General features: G+C 32.7%; 1 protein-coding gene across 1 annotated transcript; it reads right to left on the reverse strand.

The window, feature by feature from the left end:
* Positions 1-6,599: 6,599 nt before the first annotated feature.
* On the reverse strand, positions 6,600-18,892 carry LOC127542760 (XK-related protein 2-like). The gene is made up of 3 exons (XM_051968550.1): positions 18,073-18,892; positions 15,277-15,577; positions 6,600-7,321 (listed from the first exon to the last, which is right to left on the reverse strand). Exons 1-3 carry the CDS (start codon positions 18,385-18,387, stop codon positions 6,654-6,656), a joined length of 1,284 nt encoding a protein of 427 aa, XP_051824510.1. The 5' UTR covers positions 18,388-18,892; the 3' UTR covers positions 6,600-6,653.
* Positions 18,893-21,828: the final 2,936 nt, after the last annotated feature.

Here is a 21,828-nt window from a genome sequence, read left to right on the forward strand (position 1 = left end):
CATCTGTGTCCTCTGCCTATATATGCTTCTTCTAACTTCTCTTATAATGAGACTGCAGCCCCGCCTAAAAAAGCCTAAAAAAGCCACCATACTCAATTGTCTACCTCTTGTTGGATGACTCTTCCCCACAGCTTGATGGGGTTTTCAGCTGCAACTGGAGTAAATCCTCCTGTTTCACCTTCAAATGTCCATCTCAAAGGGGCAGCACTAACTTCAGCTGCTATTGATCCTCCTGTGTCAGACATGTGGGGGTCTGCCTTAACCTTCGGCCAATGCCTGGGCCAACTGGCACCTCTAGTGACTATGGTCTGCACCGGTGTCTAGCAGCCCTTCCGGGGGTATGCCATTTACGCAGAGGAGAGAGCAGGAACAGCTGCACTCCAGAATATTCTTGAGAGTTTGTTGCTTGAAGTCAGAATCTGGGGGACTATCCCCAGATTGCCTATGAGGAGTGTGTATCAGTCAAGTCTATTGTGCCTGGAGGCAAAAAATCCATAGGCTTCACCTCTCCAGGAGGTTTCTCAGTAGTCCCAGGTGCTCAATGTATATTTTGATGTCCAGTGGAAGCCTCAGAGGTAGTTTGGTCTTGTTCTCCTACCCTGTCTTCTCTGTCTCTATGCCAACACTGAACTTTCAGATGCCCTACTAAAGCATTGACGAGTCTCTCTGGAAGTCCCTTGTCAAAAGGGACCCTGTCTTCCTATGTTCAGATCCTGGGAAGGCTGCATCATAGCCTCCCTATAAAAAGCATTTGTCCTCACTGTGACACAGCACCTTATGATCTTTTCTAAAGGCGCATTCTTGTGTAGTGCTAGTATAATTCTTCTTCAAACCTCATTAACAATTTCTTTAGCAAGTTGCCTTATCATAATATCTGTTACTGCATTTCACCAATAGTTCATATGACAGCAGTCTGCAGACATCCCACAAAATCAGCAAAGGTTCATTTGGACTTTATGCTGTTTTAGTGAAGGCTTATCTTCTGTCTTGTCTACCTGGGAGAGTGTCCTATGCTTTGATAGCAGCGGAAGCAATTTGCTCATATGCTGCTATAAGGTAATTAATCTGTACTGAGGTTTCCGCACAAAAACCTACATCTATTAGTTGGTCACAGGCAATTGGAGAATTAACTCCAATATACCTATTTCATTGGGCTTGTATTCTAGAGTGTTCATTATATTCAAAAAGCCACAAGTTTTGTCCAGGTGCTAAGCATGTCCTTGGTATAGATTACCAGTCACTAGGGGTTAAAATTTAATAAATCAAATTTAGTAATAATATCTTAACATATGATGTAGGCCTGGAAAGAGTGCAAAGGTTAACCTTTTTTAGGTCTTCGATGATTTCTAGATTAAAAGGAGAGTAACTTTTTTTCTTTTTTTTTGATCTGAAGAGCTAAGCTGTTCAATCACAAGATACATTTCTATTCTCAAATCAACTGTATTCTGCTCTTCCTCTGTGGCTTTAAGTACTGCCTTTTGCAATGGAGTCATAGCAGGGGTGATTGTTGGGGGGGAGGTGCTGGGTGGTATCACTGCCCCTCACACTTCTCTTTCTCTCTCCATCCAGGAAAGTGAAGTTGATGGGGGAGAGTCAAGAGTCTGCTCAGGTGTAGGTGGAGTTGAAGCTGGGTTGTAAGAGTGAGAATCATCACACCCTTCAAGTTCCCCATGCCTTTCAGCAATATTTTCATTAACATCTTCCTTCTCTCCCTCTTTTTCCTCACATTCCTCATCTGGCTGTTCTTAAAAGTTTTCTTTTTTCTAGAACTTGCAGGATCCTTTAAGGCCAATTGTATTATGTTGTATTTATAGAATGTTTCCTTAGAAATTGGAACTATGTGAATATTACAATCAGGACCTTTATCATTGTAGTATTCACATAGTTGATCTCCTACTGGTTTCCAATTATGTGCCTCTATTTCTTCTTCCTTGAAAAACAAAGGGGACATGCATTCTAATGTATCCAAGACTCCACCAATCTGCTCCCAAGTTACAAGCAAACCTTGCCTCTTTATTAACCTAAATATGCTTTCTAGAGAGCTCTTATGAGATGGGGGTGGGAGTGGGAGGAAGAATCTTTTCCTAATATCTGCCCTATTTCAGCTAGAAAAATGAAATATTAGTTTAGCCCTTACTAAAGTTCCCTGTTTGTTAAAATACTCACCCTATTTCCTGGTCACAGGGACTTCACTGAAATTATGATCGAGTTTTATGTAGGTCCTAGTCCATGTTGGGGCACCAAATATAATATCCAGGTTAGCTCCGTGGAGAACCTCAGGATCGGTCAGAGTAAGGATCAGTCAAAGTTCTTGGTCTTTAGGGGGACAAGTGAAGGAGGCGGGCAAGCTGCCACTTAGTTTGCCAAAGCTGTATCCTGGATTCTGGAGTCCAGAGTCTCCAGCCTCTCTCCTCCTCCTCCTGCAGTCTAGTGACACTGACCTCTCTCCCCCAGCCCTCCAATTCTTTCTAGAATACCTCATTACCACACATTCAGCAAGCACTAATGGTGAGGAGACTCATCACATCATCTCATCTAAATATGTGTATAAAGCCATTATCTCATATTGAAGAGGTAACTAGCCTTTAGAACTCTCGTCTCATTCAAGCACACCTTTTTCAGAGTTTCAGCCTCTATACTCTCTCTATAAAGTAGCCTTTAGGGCTCTCTTCAAGAGGTAGCTTTATATACTCTGTCAAAGGACAAAGCCCAACATGCTTTCTCTGTAAGTAGAATCCTGGTTTCCAAGGTACTAAATACCTTGAGGAATGCTATTTGTATTTTGGGCTGGGATTCCAAGTTGTCCTGCAGTTTCAGATCTGATCCTCTCTCAGGGGAGGCACAGGGAGAGCCCCTTGTTGGTTTTCCTGAATGTCATGTGACATACTATAAATATTCTTTTTACCCTAGCCTTTCTTGTAGTATTCCCAATCTGTCCTGAGATGGAGAGTTGTTTCCTTTCTATCACACTAGAATGTTTGGTTTCTTGTGCTCTTTCAGTAAAACATATCTACCTGGAGTCATTCCCTAGTTTGACTGCACTACCTGAGCAAAGTGAAGACAATTTTTTCCATGATAAAAAATACACTTTTTCTTTCCATAAACACCCTTTTTCTCTCAAAATCTAAATCATTTTAAGACACTGAGTAAAGTGAAAGAGAAAACTGAGGGAGAAAAGCAAAGTTTCAAATAGCTTATGATTTCTCCATGTAAATGTGGAAGGATGTTATTTTTGGTGGTATATAATGTTTACTCTTTTTCTGCATCAATTTCTTATTCAACTATTTCAATCTTTAGTTCTAGAGTATTAGGGCAGTTTTCCTTGATAGTCTTTTGTGGAATGCTCTGTAGGTTGTTTTTTGGGTCATATCTTTCATGTAGATGAATCCTGAATCATTTTCAAAATTGGCTGTTTTTCTAACTAGGCATTTTACATTTTCTTCCATTTTTTTAGTCTTTTTATTTGGTTTGATATGTTGTTGATATTTCATGGAATCAATAGCTTGCATTTGCCTAATTTTAATTTTTAAAATATGATTTTCTTCAGTTAATTTTTGAATCTCTTTTTCCACTTGGTTAATTTTAAGAATTGTTAAGCAGATTTCTTTTTTTTTTTAACATTAAGATAATTGTGTTTTTTAAAGAAATTATTTCCTTTCTTTGGCAAACATTGGAATGTCTCTTGTGTCCCCCATTAACAAAGTGACAATTTTGTTTTTCACAGGTCTAAGTTGGCCCTGATCATTTATTCTGTATATGCGGGAAATTAGAAAAATTTGGAATTTTCAGACATTCTGAAAGCCTTTATTGGAAAGTTTCTATAAGTGGAGGAATGTTATCCAAAAGTTTTTAGGGAGGTGATCTAGATCAAAAAGAATTTTGTCAATCTGCATCTAAAATTTTCTATAAGTAGGCATTGCACTTTAGAAGTTTGTAGATATGAGATTTACAGCAAGAATTTTCTGAGTGTTTAGGAATTTATAGAAGAATTCTAAGGTAAAGTGAATCTAGGAAGCTGCTTGAGTTTTCCCAAAACTTTTTCCTTGCAACCATAAATAGCCTTAGCACATAAATAGCCAAGTTCTGAAAAAGGGCCTGATGGAATGAAACCCTTCTCTAGTTTGCAATACATTAGAAGAATTTTAAGAAAAGTCAGTAGAACTCAGAAGGTGCCCAGGAATGCCAATGAAAGTTTTCAAAGCAGATCAGCAACTAAGACCCTTTGGTTCAGTACCAGAGTAGAGCTCAGTAACAATACCAATACAGAATATCAAATGAAAATCCAGAATATGCCTGGACAAAGAGCATATAGTGCTATCTTCTGCTGTGAACAAAAACACTAAAATAAAGGGAACCATTGTTGCATAAGGTTTGAAACAACATCTCTTGGAAACCAGGAGCAGAGCTCAACCTTCAAGTTCACAAAATCAAATCAAAGAAAAAAAAAAAATGAAAGCTCCTATGGTAACACGGAAGACTAATACATTGTCAGAAGTCAAAGTAACCATGGAAAGCCCAGTGAAGATCTGAATTGGACTCCAGCCCAAAAAGCCTTCTTCAAAATACTCCTAAAAGAATTCTAAAAGCAAATCCAAGAACTGGAAGAAAAAATTGGGAAAAGAGTTGAAAATAAATAGTTTGGAAAAGGAAAAATCAATGACAAAAAAAGTTTCTTCAAAAACTACTATGGACAAATGCAAAAACAAAATCCAATAAAGTCTATTTCTTCAAAAACAATTGGCTAAATGCAAAAATGATAATAATCACTGAGGAAAGCAATCTCTTATAAATAAGAATTCCTATGCTTCTTAATTTTCATTTTTTAAAACTTTGTTTCTTTTCTATTAATTTTATTTCCCTCTTTTTTCTTTCCACTTTTTTTTCTTTTTTCTAACTTACTCCTTGTTTTCCAATTTTTTAAATCTTTTCATACAAGGGATGTCCTTGGCTTTCTTTGCCTTATCTTTTCTTCTCCCTCCCCACCCACTCTTTTTCTTGTCTTACTTTGACTTTCTTTCTGTTCTTTTACTTTTTTGCACTTTTTTCCCTTCCTTCTCTTTCAATTTTTTCCTTTTCCTTTCCTTTCCTACCTTTTCCTTAACTTTCCTTTCCATTTTATCCTATCTTTCTCTTTCTATTCTTTGCTTTTCTTTCCTCTCCTTTCCATTTCTTCCTTTTATTTTTGCTTACCCTTATTTTTCCCTTGCTTTGCCTCCCTTTTTTTCACTTTCCTTTTTCTTTCCTCCCCTTTCCTTTTCTGCCTCCTTTTCTTTCCTCTTTTTACTTCTACTTTCTTTTGTTTTTCCTTACTTTTTTCCTTTGATTTCCTCTAATTGCCTTTTCTTTCACATCTTCTCCTTGTTATTTGTTTGTTTTTTCCTTTCCTTTGTTTCTTTCATTTCTTTGCTTTCCTTTCTTCCTTCAATTCCTTATTTTCCTTCCCTATCTATTTTTCACTTTCTTTTCTTTTTCTTTCCATTCATCTGGTCTTTTATGTTTCCTTTTTCTCTTTTTCTTTCTCTTCTCTTTTTTCCTTTCCTTTTTCTCCTTTCAATTACTAACCTATCCTATTCTTTGCTTTCCTTTCCTTTTTCTTTCCTTGTCTTGTTTTACCTTGCCTTACCTTGTTTTGCCTTGCCTTTTCCTTATTTCTTTTTTTTTCCCTTTAAGTTCTTTATCTTCCTTTCCTTTGCCTATATTTTTCATTTCTGTTCCTTTCTTTGCTTTTACATTCCTTCCCTAACTTTACCTTCCTGACACTTCCCTGCCTTTTTTTCCTTTCACTTTACTTCCATTCCCTGTGAAAACTTTTACTTTTCTCTTTCTTCTCCTTTCCCCTTTCCTTTTCTTCCCTTTCCTTTCATACCCGCAATTTTCATTTTTCCTATATTATCCTTTACATTTTTCCTCTTCTTGCCTTATCTGACTTTTTTCTTTCCTTACTTACCTTGCTTTGCTTGTTTTAACATTTCTTTTTATTACTTTGTCTTACCCCTTTCATTCTGACCTCACATTTTTTTCTTTTTCCTTTTCTCTTTTCCCATTTCCTCTCCTATTTTTTCTTTATTGTTCTACCTTATCCTTTTTATCTCCATTACATCCCTGTCCTTTCTAAATATTACCTTAACTTTCTTTTCCCTTCTTTTTCTTTCCTTTCCTCTTATCTCCTTCTCTTCTCTCATCTCCTTTCCTATACTCCCCTTTTTCTTCTCTCTTCAGTTTTCCTTTACCTTCTCCTTTCCTTTCTTTCCCTTCCTTTCTTCTTTTTACTTTCTTTTCCTATTGCATCATCTCCTTTCCTTTACCTATCAATCTATTCTGTTGATTTTCTTTCCTTTCTAAATTCTTAGCCATATGGAATGAACCTTGGGGTAAGGATAGGGAGAAATACTTTGGATAACTGTAATAGTGCAAAAAATAGGTAATATTAATGAAATATTATTTTTTAAAAAGAAAGTATATAAAATATCTTTACAACAATCAAATGTAGAAATCTCAGAAATGTAGGAATATTCTTTGGTAAAAAGGTAAGAGTTGTATATCTGTAGTCTATTAAACTAGCCAACTCTGATCTAATCAAACCAGCAAATTGTCAGATATTTGTGTTTTTCTTTCATTTTAATGTTTAGTTTTTATAAATGTTTATAGAAGTATTATAATTCTTCAGGCTGAGCATATTCTGGTATTGCTTTGTCTGACCAGCGTGGATGCAAATACTGATGGAAGAGGAGCATGAAACCAATGGATAACAGATAGGTTATGACAAGTTGTAAGGCAATTAATGAGTCACAGCAATACAATATTGTTTCCCCCCCTTGCAAACTAAATACTACTACCATGATCACATTTTCTATTAGCCGAATACTATAATGTAGAGCCATGTGACCCCAGTTCTGTGATTTATCAATGAATTCTTTATCAGCTATCTTCAGCTTCACTGCTGACCAGCAGAAGAAATTAATACCTGCATAGAGAATAGTGATTAACATAAGAATGGTACGAGTGCGTACCCGACTAATATCTTTTTCAGTATTGCTTGGAAACTTAGCACCACTTTTCCAAAATTCAATCCACGGCTCCAATAGGGGAATCATCAAGACACCCAACATGAAGGGCACAGCTCTCAATTTTAAGGATGCAGAAAAGAGCACCAAAATTACAAGACGTGAGGTTATCTCCAGACAACGCCAGATGGTGATACAGATGAATTCTAGAGGCTGTAGGTTGATCTTATAGTCTTCATACTTGGTTTGGATGGCCAGCACATTACAGAGGATAGCCCCATAGATGGTAGATATCAAAGCACAAGTCATCAGTACAGCTGTAAGAGAAACCAAAAATAATGAGAGGTAATTTCTAAAACTGGAGGATGAAAATACTTCAGTCTTAAGTATTTGTGATCAACCCATGGACTCCAAACAAGTGATTATGAATATTAACTTACAAGAGTAACACAAGAAAACTAATAAATATCACCTTATATATTAAGATAAATCCAAAATAGGTTCATAATTTAGACAGTAATATTATAAGTAAATGAAGAGAACAAGGAATAGTCTATGTTTCAAATATGTGAATAAGGAAGAAATTTATGGCCTAGGGAGAACTAAAGAACATTATGAAATGAAAAACATAATATTGATTATGTTAAATGGAGAAATTTTTTTTTCTTAACAAACAAAACTAATGCAACCAAAATTAGGAGAGAAGCAGAAAACTGAATACAAGTGATAAATGAGCAAAGGATATGAATGATTTTCAGGCAAGGAAATTAATCATTTCTAGTGATATGAAAAAATGCTCTGAATCATTATTGATTAGAGAAATGCAAATTAAGATAGTTCTGAGATACCACTATACACTTCTCAGATTGCCTGAAATAATAGGAAAAGTGAATATGATTGTTGGAAAGGAAAACTGGAACACTGATACATTGTTGGTGGATTATGAATGGATCTAAACATTCTGGAGAGCAATTGAAAACTATTTCCAAAGAACTATAAAACTATGCATACTCTTTGATTCAACAGTGTTTTTAGTGGGCTTATATCCCAAAGAGATTTTAAAGGACCGAAAGGGACCCATATGTGCAAAAATATTTGTGGCAGCCATTTTTGTAAAGGCAAGAAACTGGAAACTGAGTGGATGAGAATGGCTGAATTAAGTGATGGTATATGAATGTTATGGAATATTATTGTTCTAGAAGAAATGATCAGAAGAAAGATTTCAGAGAGGTCTGGAAAGATTTATATGAACTGATGCTAAGTGAAGTGAGCAGAACCAGGAAATCATTGTACACAGCAATAGCAAGCTAATATGATGATCATTTCTGATAGATATGATTTTTGGGAGAAGGCCATCTGAATCCAGAGAAAAGATGGTGGGGACTGAATGTAGATGAATACAAAATATTTTCACCTTTTTTATTGTTGACTTGCTTTTTTTTTTCTTTCTCATTTTTCCCTTTTGATCTGATTTTTTTCTTGGGCAGCATGATATTGTGAAAATATGTATAGAAGACGAGCATGTTTAACATATAATGAATTGTTAGATGAGGGAATGGAAGTAAGAGAGGGAGAGGAATTTAGGGAATAAGATTTTGAAATAGTTTTTTACTTTCAAAATACATATAAGAAAAAAACAATAAAATTTAATTGGCACCTATAACTGAAAGGCAAATTTTAGTTTTCACAGAAATTTGTTTTAGAGAATGAATTGAAAAAGAGAAGGAACAGAAAGAAATTGTCATTGTTTGGGAGATTGAAAGCAATATATAATTTGGGGGAAAGTACATTTGGAAATATTTGAGGAGCCAAAGGAAATATGAAAGAATGAGAAAGGCTTACAGACAAAAGTATTAGACTTTGTTTAAAAAAAAAAAAAAAAACAGTCCATGCAAAAAAAAAAAAAAAAATAGAAGGAATTGAGAAGAACTAAAAGATAAAAGGAAGGAACAAAGGAAAACCTGGGAAGCCAGTGTCAATGAATAGCAGGGCATATGGCAAGGCGTAACATATAAAATGAGTAGAAAGGGAAGGGAGAGGGAAAGGTGTGAACATCTTTAAAAGCAAAACCAAGGACTTAATATTTGATTTTTGAGGTTATCAGGGAGCCACTAGAGTTGATTGAATGAATGAAAGAGAGAGGTATATCATGATCTGACTTCCACTGTAGTATAACCATTTAATAGTTGGAATTAGGGGGTATGTACTGAAGTAAAAAGAGATTCCAAGAAGGAAATATTAGCTATTGCAACATTCCAGGTATGAGAGAATGAAGGCAATGGAGTGTCAAAGGGAAGGAAGGCAAACGGCATGTCCACAAGATTTTGTAAAAGTATTTTTAATTAAACTTGACATTGGCTGTAGGGAGGAGGACTGGTCAGAAAAAATGAAAAACTGAGGAAGTCATTTATATTATAAGGAAGTAAGAAGAGGGTAATACCCACTAAATAATAACAAGAAAGTAGAGAAAACAGAACTTGGGGATGAGAGAAAATAGGAAAAGTTTAAATTCAGGTTCAAGGTATATTGCGATAAGTTTAAGTTTAAGAAAATAGAGATTAATACCTAATAGATACTGATGCAAAATTTTAAATAATATTTATAAACAAGCCACAACATAGGAAAATGATTATACATTATGACTAGATCACAGTTTTACAAGGAATTCAAAATTGATTCAATATCATGAAACCATGAACATAATATTGAAAAAAAGGTGGTGTCAACACATGCAGTATTCCCCTTGGCAAAAGCAGCATCTATTTCCTTTAAAAACTCAAGAAAATGACAGAAAATAATGAATAAATAGTAAATGGTATCTAACAAATATCCAGAGATAGCAATATATGTTATAGGAATAGAACAGGCCTTTCTAATGATAACATGTTTTATATATATATTATATATATATATATATATATATATATATATATATATATTATATATATATATATACCATTATTATTGATACCATATATATATATATATATACCATTATTATTGATACCATATATATATATACCATTATTATTGATACCATTATTATTGATATCAACTTTTAAAAGCTAGACATAAGAATAAAACATGAAAAAGAGACTTTTTGTTGTATAACTTGTTCTATTCCACTGATCAGCCTCTCCATTAAAATGACTTTTTGAATAAATGATGTTCAGATTTTTCATGTTCTTTCCAGACAGGGTGTATAAAATATTTGGGAGTCAAACTCTTAGTGATAATTTCTATAGAATAATAAAATACTCTTTCTGAAAATAAAAGTAAATATTTGATTATATAATAACCAATAATAATAACATAAATAATTGATTAAATATTAATTGTGTAATTAATTTTTAAAAATCACTCCCTGCTAATCAAACAACCAAAGTATAATCTTATGGAGCAAGGAAAAGGTAATAAAATGCTTTTGAAGAAATAAAAATATCAAGAATATGAAAAAAATAATGAAAAAACAATGGGAAGGAAAAGAGTTTATCAGTACTATATTTGAAACTATACTTCAATTAATAATCATCAAAATGAATTGATACTTTGGTATTTCTTTTTTTAATGGGGAGGTTGATCAGTGGAATAGAACAAGTTATACAACAAATATTAATCTCATCCCTAGGAATTGTAAAAACTGGTTAGTCATTTGACAAAAAAAAACAAAATCCAAGCCAATATCTCACACCATTTATAAAAATATTAGACTAAGAGCAGCTGTTTGAGGTACTAAATAGAGTACCAGTCAGGAGGACTATATATATATATATATATATATATATTCATAACAATTTTCCTTTCTAAAGGTCTCACTTGTCAGATATAGAAAGCATGAATTCAAATTTGCAAAAACAAGAGCCATTTTTTCAATAGACTGATTTTTAAGTATATTTCTCTGACAGAGCATTTTTATGACTTTTGATGGCTTGATTTCCACCTTCAAAAACAGCCTAATTCATATTTTTAAGTGTTCATTTTAGATTCAAAGTCACTTCTTTTAGATTGTCAAAGCTTACATCTTCAAGAGGAAAATAACAAAGGATTTTAAAAAAAGATATATCAATTTATCATTAATGATACCATCAATTTGTCCAGTCATTCCATCAAACAACTCAAAGCCTATGCTCCCAAAGCTTTTAATTTGTACATACTATGACCTATAGTACTCATGAGTATCATGAGATATCATGAGTACATCTGTATACCCAAAGACATCCAGAAAAGATGAAAATAATCTACATGAATGAATATTTATCTCTTTTCATGGGACAAAGAATTGGAATCAAGAGAGAGCTCCCATCAATAGAAAATATTTTGGTATATAAATGATATACTCTTTTGTTAGAGTTAGAATATGACACTGTAATGAAGTAAATGATAGAAACCTGATAAGGGAGTGATGAACTCAGAATGAGGATTGAGCCTTTTTTTGTTCATGGCAAATTTTTTTTGATTGCCAATGCATGCTTTAATATGAATTTCATTTTTCTTTAAATTTATTTTTTTGCAAATATGGAGGGATATGTCAGGGAGAAAATGTAAGACCTTCAAAAATATTTTAATTATAAATAAAAATATATAAATTATTAAAATGAGAGAAATCACAAGTGGAAATTCAAGGTGATGACAGAGAATAGAGACCCTGCAGGAAATTATAACTCACATTATATTAAAGTCAGATTTTTCAATTTGAATTTGTAATATGTATGCCCTGACTTCATTGTCTAACATTTCACTTTTTCCTCTAATTATCATTTCATGTGTCATAAGATGTATACCTCATGTGTATATATATGTATGTCTACATATCATTGACTCTAGAAAGAAACTTTGTACAATTTGTCCTTTGTTCTAATTGCCACATGAATCATGTAAAATTTTCTTTGAATTCTGGAATTTATGTGAATTTGGACTGATCTCTAATTCAGAAAATTTGTCATATGTGAAAAAAACTCATGTGAAATAATGCAAATTTAATAAATGAATTTCTAAGCTATGAATAATTTTAGAAGAATGTCTAAATAAAGGAAATGATGCTTAGTGGTACTGATACTAAATCCCACCAATTAGTGGCAAATGCTGGAAAAAAATTCTCCAGGAAGAAAAAAATCGCATGCTTTTAGGGTTAATGTCAATATTTATTTTTTTCCCAGCCAAACAACAAATTACCTCTGGATTTAAAACATTTGTGAATTTCTAAAGTATATATGTTCAAACTAATTTGACAATCAATTCTCTTGAGTTAGCTAGGATTAACTCACATACTTTATTATATCTTGTGTGTGGAATAATTAAATCCATTCTTTTCATTTTTATTCCCTTCCAGCTTTTTTAAAACAAGGAGTTGGCTAAATAAATAAAATACCATCAAAATAGTTGTTTAATTAGACCATGAATTTTTTTATATTAAATGAACAAAGGAATGAATCAGTTTTTGCCCTAAATTTTGAACATCAAGCCAAATTTCATTCAAAAATCTTGGAAAAGTTCATGCAGGTTTTCTGACTGTCTCCTAAGTTCTACTTTTCCTTATTCTTAGCTGAAACCTTGACTCATATTTCACACAAATATTGAGGCTATTTGATATGGCATCTTCTTTACTGTTCCTCATCTCTTATTACTAGGATGCTTCCTTCTCTCTTATCTCATAGGATGAAGAGGCCTTCAATTCAATAGGCTTGTGCTTCCAGAAGGAGGACTATGGGAATGAATGTGGGTTGAAGCATAGCATTTTCATCTTTTTGTGAATGTTTGCTTGTGTTTTTTTTTCCTTTCTTATTTTTTCCCTTTTGGTTCTGATTTTTCTTGTGCAGCATGATAATTGTGGAAATATATGTAGAAGAATTGCACATGTTTAAAGGAGAAGAATTGCACATGTGTAAGGGTGAATGTTGAAAACCATCTTTGAATATATTTTGAAAATAAAAGACTATTATTTAAAAAAATAAGATGAAGTTGCTTGCTCATTAGGTGGCCTCTTCTGTAATCTGTAATTACTCTTTCATTTATCTTTAATCTTTCCCTATCTACTGACTCTTCTAGTGCCTATCCACATGTCCATGTCTTCCCATTCTGGGAAAAACAAACAAACACTTAAATCTTCTATTCTTATTTACTCCTTATCATTCTGAATCCCTTACCCAGGGAGGGGGCTCAATTTTTTGAAAAAAATCTAGAACTGGCTTGCTTCAGAAAAGCTAAAGAAAACTTACACGAACTGATACTGAGAAGAACCAGAAAAGGAATAACATACATAAAGTACATAGGAATAACAAGATTGTGCAATGATTGACTGTGATGGAGCTGGCTCTTCTCAGTAATAAGGTGATTCAAGGCAATTCCAATAGATTTGTGATGGAAAGTGCCATCTACATTAAAAGAGAGAACTATGGAGACTGAAAGAATATAGAATCTTCATCTTTTTTGTTTGCTTTTTATTTTTCATGATTTTTTATCTTTTGGTATGATTTTTCTTATACAACATGAAAAATATGGAAATATGTTTATAAGGATTGCTATATCCAATTATTATTTTGGGGAAGGGAGATAAAGGGACAATGAAAATTCTGGAACACAAAGTCTTATAAAAAATGAATGCTGAAAACTATTTGGAAAAATAAATACCATTGAGGAAAGAAAAGAAAAAATCATACATTCATCTCCTGTTCTTAAAGTTCTAAAATCAGGCTTCTGATCTCATAGTTCTACCAAAACTACTCTCTTCAAAGTTACTAGTAACTTCTTAGTTGCCAAATCCAACCCTCATTCTCCTTGACCTCACCTCCATGACACTCTCTTCTCTCCAATTTTCAAGACATCCCTTTCTTGATTCTCCTCCTACTTGTGGGACTGAGGAAGACCATTAAGAATGTGATTACAAAAATCTTTTTATTGTAGAATGATTCACGTCTGTTGCATGCATTTGTAGTATGACTGATTTTTTTGGAAGGATCTAGGATAATAGATTCTGGGAAATTTTTGGATGAATGTGTTTCATTCCAGGGCAGTTTGACTGAGGGAGCATTTATTTACATTCTATGCTCTGAGATTGATTTATGTGTAGAACAAGAATGTGACTCAACAAGCAATACCACTAAAGTCTCTTGGCTTTTATAATCATGTGTTTGAATAACTTGCTTTCTGTCAGTGAAATTAGTATTCCCAAAGAAACATCAAAGCTCTTGTGTGATCTCTTACCTTCAATTTGGGGGATTTAGTATTTCTCATGATAAATATTGCATTATAGAGGCAAAGGATTCTCTGGCATTTGGGGACACATTTCTATATTCTATAACTATTATATTTTGCTACTGTGGGAGATATGGAAAGACATAATAAGTAAATGTAATAAATGAAAGTTTGCAGGTAAGTTATGATTGGTATTGGGCACTAAGAAGAAAAATCTGGCAGCAAATTTGTAATGATTGTTAAAGTAAAAGGAAATGATGGCAAGGAAGCTATTAAAATTTTTAGTTTATTCATATGGCAGACAACAAAGCATTGAACTAGTGTTCAATGGGATTGACTAGACATGTCTCAATTTGATAAATCTTCTAACTGTAGTGGAATAATAAGGAAAGGGACACAATAAGGTAGAGAGGCACAATATTGGGTAGCATAGTAGTAATCGTAAGAGACATCTGTAAATCAGAAAAAGGGATGTGAATTCCAAAAAAAATAAATAAATAATCCAACTTTGAAAATGTTGATCTGAGCTTCTTTTTAATGTTTTATTTTAATGGAAATGTCATGATAAAAGCTGAAAATGAGTAGATTGGGAGAAACTGAGGGTAGAAATTATTTATTAAATGATTCACTGAACTAAAGTGAACTGAATCCAATCCCATTACTTCAAAATAACATTATGTGCCTGACATTATATTATTCTTGGGATAACAAGAACAAAACTAAAAGAGAGGAAATGAAAAGGGAAAAAACAAGGTCTCAGAATCACTGTTAAAAAAAAAAAGCAGAAAGAAGATGAAATACTACAGATAGAATAAAAGAGATTAGAAAAAGGGAATTTAAAAGGGAGGAGAAAGAGTTCTTAGAGGTATTATCAGAATAACACGAGGTATCCATTACACCCTGAAAGTCTGTTAGATCTGTGAGTTAGAATTTTTTAAAATGGATCTATACTTCAGTCATTAATCAATGTCAACTTGACCAATCTTAGCTCTGGAAAATAAGATGTCTCCAAAACATTTTGATACCAATAATGATAAGATTCAGATTTCCAGGATTCTCAGACTTAGTTAACATAACTTACCTCTACCCAGGGGAAGTTCACGTACTGTAAAGGTGACATATAACTGATGAGTTAGCTGTGGCACAGACCCCAGGAAGGCTTGAATCAATGCCATACGTTTGAAGGCATTATAGTGCGTGCACAGTATCCGCACTAAGTGGGTAATCTCCCACTCTAATGTCACTTCATTGCCATTTTGGAGTATCTTTCTTCGTGTTGTACTAACATAGGTTTTCTTTTTTTCACATTTCTGTTTCTTCAGCAACTGAAAATATATTGCAATAGCCTTCAGACATCTGTTAGGACAAACCATCATGGGAATCTAGTCAAAGTTTCTCATTGGCATATTTGAGTAGATGGAAATACTTCCTTTGTGTAATAGCTTATTAATCTTATAACTTCTAAATACATAATAATCTTTGTAAAAGTTATTAAGTCTTATAGAAATAGATAATGGAAGTTCAATAAAATTGGAGCTCTAAATTTATTCCCCTTTTCTTTCCTGAAAATCTCTACTATATCACAAACAGAGAAAGTTTATTTTCACTGAGAACATTATTTTAGAAATATGCTGTGTCAAATGGATAGCTATTCTTTCAGTAACAATTCTTGATATGTAACACATTTACCATTCTATTACTCCAAAAAATATCTGAGCTAAATACTACCTTTTATTTTCATTTTCCTAATCTTTTCTACTGACACAAGTTTAAATATTAACTTGATATAATGTCTTAAGACGTTTTTTTTTAAATACAGACCCATTTCTCCAACTAGATGTCTCACTAGTACATAAATTTTACATAAAATTTAGCATCCAGAAACTAAATTCATTCTTGCTCTTCTCTAAACCTACTCCAACTTCCTTTTCCTTCATTTTGTCTATGACAAAATCTTCCACATTTAAAAACTTTCCTTATATTAATTCTGCTATTTGTTAAATTGCATCTATTTTGTTTTAATACTTATTGCCTAGCATGAGACTGCCATGTGTAAATTATTTTTGAACAACTAATCTACATACTTCTTTCTGTAATACAAGCAATAATTCTGAATAAGCAGAATAGCCAACTTTCCTCAAGTTCTCAATTTTTAATTTTAGACATATAACATTCAATTGGAGAGAGTAAACAATAGAAAACAGGTACAAAAATTTTATGTTTTCCTATGTTTAAGTATACCTTTACCTATACTTTGAATATGTCTTCAACATCTTTACTTCTAAAGTTGTATAGTATTCAGATACAAAATGCCAATATAATCATGAAATCTGCTCTCATGCCCCACAAGCTTAAACAATCTGATCTCTGAGGACTTATTAGTCCCAAAACTAAATGGTTATTTATATTCTCTTCTCATACCCCTCCTCACATACACACACAAAAGGCCCAGAAATATAAGCACAATCCTAACCCTAAATTTTACAAAATACTTCTATAAGAACTTATAGAAGTGCTCGTCTTTGAGGTTAATGCAACAATTTAAATGGTTACGGCTTCATGAATTGTTCTTATTTTTACTTAACACTTTTTCTAGTGTAGCAATTTAATTTGACAAACATCTATTAATTGTCTATAGTATTCAAGGCACTGCTTTTAATTTTTTGATTTTTTGCTTTATCAAACTGGTTTTGATTTAAATGCTTTGAAAACAGACTGTAGACTCTTATTTCTTACAGCATAAAGTTGATTGATTTTAGAAAAACATGGAAAGGTTTGCATAAAATAATGAAAAGTAAAATAAACAGAACCAAAAGAACTTTGATTACAGTAATAACAATGTTGTTTGAAGAATAATTGTGATCAAGTCATTCTAAATATTATGAATAATCAAATTAATTACAAAGGACTTCCAGAGAAAGAACTGATAAACAGAAATAAGCATGGTATAGTTTTACATGTATTTATAAATCTGCATCAAATTGTTAGCCTATAACTAATGTAGACAAGAAGGGAGGGAGGGAAAGAGAAAAACATTTTAGAGAAATTCCATTTAAAGTAACTACTGATAGTATAAAATACTTAGGACTCTATCTGCCAAGGGAAAATCAGAAATTTTATGAGCAAAACTTCAAAACACTTTTCATACAAATTAAGTCTGATCTAACCAATTGGAAAAATATTAAATGCTCTTGGATTGGGTGAGCAAATATAATAAAGATCTCAATACTACCTAAATTAATCTATTTATTTAGTGCTATACCAATCAGATTCCCAAAAAGCTATTTTAATGACCTAGGGAAAATAATAACAAAGTAAAAATGGAATACTTATGCCACCCAGGATTCTTAAGAGATTCAAATAAAATTTTTGTAAAACACTTTGTAAATCTAAAGAATTAGGCAAGTATAAAATAAGAATGATGACATAGTAAGACCAATGGTAACCTTTTCCTTCATAATGATTTCATTTATGAGGCTTTTTATTTTAATAGTATTTTATTTTTCCAAATACATGCAAAGATAGTTTTCAACATTCATCTTTGCAAAACTTTTTGTTCTAAATTTATCTTCCCTCTCTCCCCTTCCTCAAACAGCAAGCAGTCTGATATATTTAGGGAATTTTAAAAATATTACATCAAGATCCAAACTTGTCTATAAAAAATCATTACAGCTTTTTGATTTAATGTGAATTCAAGACACTTCTCAATATTTTTTTCTTCCTTAAGGGAATGAAAACTGGATAAAATGAACTACATGGAAATTATATGAAAGAGAATATATTTTGGAATCAGTATTAAAAGTACAATATTTTGTCTACATATGTGTTTTTGCAAAGTGTAGTAATGGAAAATGTTTAAAGTTTCTTACCTATTAACAGGTCCCATAAGTAGAAAGTGCATGAAAAACACTAGAGGTTTATTCTTGGATAAGTCCTTATGAACAATTATTAGAGTCAATTGGTCCAAAATACATCCGCCAAAGCAAAAAATGCATGTAAACGCCATCCAGAATTTGTCATCGTTTTTTCTATACAAATCAATCATGTAGATAGCAGAAGCAACCTCAGCACAGTAGAGAAATGTAGAAAATAGGATGCTATGTGGGAATATAAACTGCAAATTGGGGCCATGTATCATCCCTTCCTCCAGAGATGGAACATGATCTACACCTTCTTCATTAGCTGTATCCATCTTCAGAATGCAGAGTATTGCAGATTCTTCTGATCAGAAACTTCAGATTCTGGCCAAGTAGCAGTGAACAAGATGCTTTTCAGGGTTGGTTGATTAGTTTGGGAAGATAGGGGTAGGGGATGTGAATACTTGATAAATAGGAATCTGCCCTACAAAAAACTTGATGGAATTTGAATTTACAGAACACTGAAACAATTCTAGTGTGATTTTAGTTTCTCCAGAACAAAAGCTATTAAATAAACTGCATTTTTGTTGGGTCTACACAGACTTTTCAAATCCAGCCAAGAATGACTCTTTCTTAAGACATGAACTATCATGGAAAATATAACCTTACAACTTCTCCTCTTCTTGTCCATCGGACTAAAGAGAGCCAGCAATTATAAGGACAGAGAGGCTTTTGAAATTTTTAAAGTAACATAATAATCTATGTAAAATAGAGATTATATCCATGAAAGAAGTTCAAGGTAAAGTACTGAAGGTAGGAAATCTCTTATTAATTCTTGGTATTTGTTTTGTCCCTTCCTTCTAAAGGGACAAAGTAAGAAAAAGAAGGAAAAAGGAAAAAAATATTTCCCCTAAGTTTATCAGTAACACATTTCAGTATCTACAATACATACTCTCACACATGATTACAGACTCTCAACTATAGTGTAACCAAATTTAGCTTTGGGTTCTAACCCTCCCCAATTCACATTTTCCCTCTGAGTCACCAAAAGATTTTGAAACAGCTGGTCCTTTTTGCTTTTGACCTTCCTGACAATACTTGCATTCTGACATTTTTTTGGACTTTCTTTCCATGTTGTAATTGACTAGACAAAGTCCAATCAACATCTTTCTATTTTGACACTTTGTGAGCTTGAATTTCTTTCTAATGTGAGACTCATTTTCCCTTTCCTTTAAATTGGCACAATGATATAGATTCAAGAAAATAATCATTCAAATGTAGTGCAACTATACCCTGTGAGCTTGGTCAAATCACTCAACTTCTGTCTCTGTAAAAGAGAGTGATAATAGCAGTTAACCCCCAAAGATTAAGAGGATAAAATGAGGAAACATTTGTTAAACATTTTGACATCCTTAAATCTATATATAAATGCTAGTTATTGTTATTAATCTCAGCAGATTTGTCCCTTCTGATGAGACTCCTCCATCTCAATGCTTTAGTATTATTATGTAAAAGTGAAAGACAGAGATGATAGAAGCTGAGCTCTGAAAGTAACTTGGGATTCTAAAAGTGGAGCTGAGGTGAAAAATATTTGAGTTAAGAAAATCCAAAATGAAACACGATTACATTAATAATACCATGAGTCATTTTAAAATGTATAAGCCTCGTGAGTTAGAAGGCATGTAGATTGAAAAATTTTATTCAGTCATAGAAATAGTCACAATTGAGAAATATGATCACACATGCACTCAAGCGCTATCCCTTTAATAACTGTGTAAAAGTTAGACTTGACAGGGGATAACCTAGAGGGAGGGAGGCAGACTAATATTAGGAAGTCATCATAATTACATTTCAAAAATTTGCAAAAAGGTGAAATGAGAAATAGAAGTGAGTGAGGGGAAAGAATGAGATCTTCAAGTTTGTTATACAGAATAAGGGTTATTTTAAAGTGTCTCATACACAAGCAAAGAAAGAGCTGATAAATCTCCCATGTAGAAAAGAATTCCAGAAAGCTATGGAACTTGGTACCTGCTACCAGAAAAGTAGAGTAACATGAAATTAATGTAATTTTTAAAACTCTTAAGTATTTTTTGTATAATAAGAAGTAAAGTGAATTTTAAAAAAAATCCACTAGTCATCTAAGTTCTCTTTTGTCACTTGATTTTTATTGAGATGTTAATAATAATAATAATTAGGCAAAAAAGCTGATCATAGAAGGCGTAGTCAGGCTATCTCTTTCCTAAAGCCATAATAAGCAAAACTCAAAAACACAATGTGAAGACTGCAAAAATAGTTGAATTCAAATTGTATCAACTGTAAAAGGGGATAATTAACAACACCTATCTCCCACAATTATGAGAGATTAAATATTTATAAAATGCTATGTGAAAATTATTATAACATTATAATAGAATTCTGTAATTAAATGGCAATATGGACTGAGAGACAGGAATCAAGGATGATACTTAAGTTCCAAATTTTAGTGACTAGAAGGATGATATTCTCAAAAAAAAAAAGAGAAATCTAGACGTGGGGTGGTTAAAATGTATTATATATGTAATATAAAACACATGAAATATGTGCCATGTATATTAAATGTTACACACATCACAGTATAATTCTGTATGTGTGCTAAATTGACTATTTTACTATTCCTAACACTAAAATGTAATAGTGTTACATTTTCTATTTTCTTGGCTTTGCATAGTCTTGTTTCCATGCCATGTTTCTTTGATATCTGTTTTCTTTTGCAGCAAAGATTAAATTGACCTAGCGAGGCTATCTCAGGGAGTATGCAACTAGAACCCTTTTGGAAACTTCCAGGTACCTGAGAAAAGTAATGATTTAAGCACTTGGACACAATGAAGTCCTTGATTATTTCTGATGTCTCTGGACAAGGATGTGAGTAGGGAGAACCAATATGACTCATTGGAGTTATAATATACAGAAGAGAGCTTAAGGTAAAACATCTAATCAACATTTCTCAATCTGGTTTATGTTCTGATTCAATTTGTGTGTCAGTCTTCCTAAATAAATCTTATAAAATTAATTGTAAATTATTGAAGCAATATTTGCATAAATCATTTGTTTTAATATTTCTTTTGTATAAAATGAACATCTATATTTACACTGTACAATAAATAACATTTTTTTGCTTTCTTTATCCTTTGGGGAGGCCTAAATCATGAAGCAATACCTAAATCTTGAGAAATTTGTTCCTGATGCCCCATGGTGAAGATCTAATGAGGCAATTATTTCGAGAAAAGAGATTTTAATTCCCTTCTACTTGAAGAAAGCAACCCCCAAAACTGAAATTATTCCAACCAGTATTCCCGAGTTCAGTAGCAATTTCTTAATCTTAGACCATCAAAACTGCAATGTTACCTCTTACCTGAGATGTCTGAAATTCTTGGTGACTTGTTCCCATTGATCCTTCCCCAAACTATAAGATTTCATTTGCTTATTTTGAGTTTTATTTATATGTTTTATGTGTGTGTGTATGCGTGTCTTTTTAGAATGTAAACTTGACATTCAGGCTATTTAATTTTTTGTGTGTTTGTATCCCAAAAATATAGTCCAGTCCATGATATATACTATGTCCTTAATCTTTGTTACTATATTGATTTATTCGCTTCCTTTCCAAACATCTCTGGTGATTTTGCAGAGGAATTTCTAATTTATGTCTAAACTAGTTTAAGTCCTTTTGAGAATCTGGAATTCTGTAAACAATTTTGCATGACATAAGCATAGATAAATAAAGGTAACTAAGAAGAGGG

The sequence above is a fragment of the Antechinus flavipes genome, chromosome X (assembly GCF_016432865.1).
Source record: "Antechinus flavipes isolate AdamAnt ecotype Samford, QLD, Australia chromosome X, AdamAnt_v2, whole genome shotgun sequence".
In the NCBI taxonomy this organism is placed as follows: domain Eukaryota; kingdom Metazoa; phylum Chordata; class Mammalia; order Dasyuromorphia; family Dasyuridae; genus Antechinus; species Antechinus flavipes.